This window comes from Egretta garzetta, unplaced genomic scaffold, assembly GCF_000687185.1.
Source record: "Egretta garzetta isolate BGI_Z169 unplaced genomic scaffold, ASM68718v1 scaffold87, whole genome shotgun sequence".
Lineage (NCBI taxonomy): Eukaryota > Metazoa > Chordata > Aves > Pelecaniformes > Ardeidae > Egretta > Egretta garzetta.
The window spans coordinates 2,976,145-2,976,364 of NW_009260286.1; the positions used below are offsets into that span (position 1 = coordinate 2,976,145).

Consider the following 220-nt stretch of genomic DNA (forward strand, 5'->3'; position numbering starts at 1 on the left):
CAGCAAGCCCGCCCCCGAGAGACGTCCTCGACCCCGACTGCATCTGCAACCCATCGCCTTCCCCGACCCCACGCTCATGCACAGCCCCGTACTTACCCCTATCGCGACCCCAGCCCCGCGCCCTCGCACAGCCCCATTCCCACCCCGTCCCCATCGCCATTCCCATGCTCCAACTCACGCACAGCCCCATTCCCGTTAAACAGCTGAGGCACAGCCCCTA

General features: G+C 66.4%; 1 protein-coding gene across 1 annotated transcript in view; it reads right to left on the minus strand.

The window, feature by feature from the left end:
* GDF7 (growth differentiation factor 7) overlaps positions 1–190 on the minus strand; it is a 2,937-nt gene extending 2,747 nt beyond the window's left edge. Inside the window, exon 1 of the mRNA XM_009642543.1 lies at positions 97–190. Coding sequence (XP_009640838.1) covers positions 97–190 — 94 coding nt within the window. The remainder of the gene's footprint in view (positions 1–96) is intronic.
* Between the last annotated feature and the right edge of the window lie 30 nt (positions 191–220).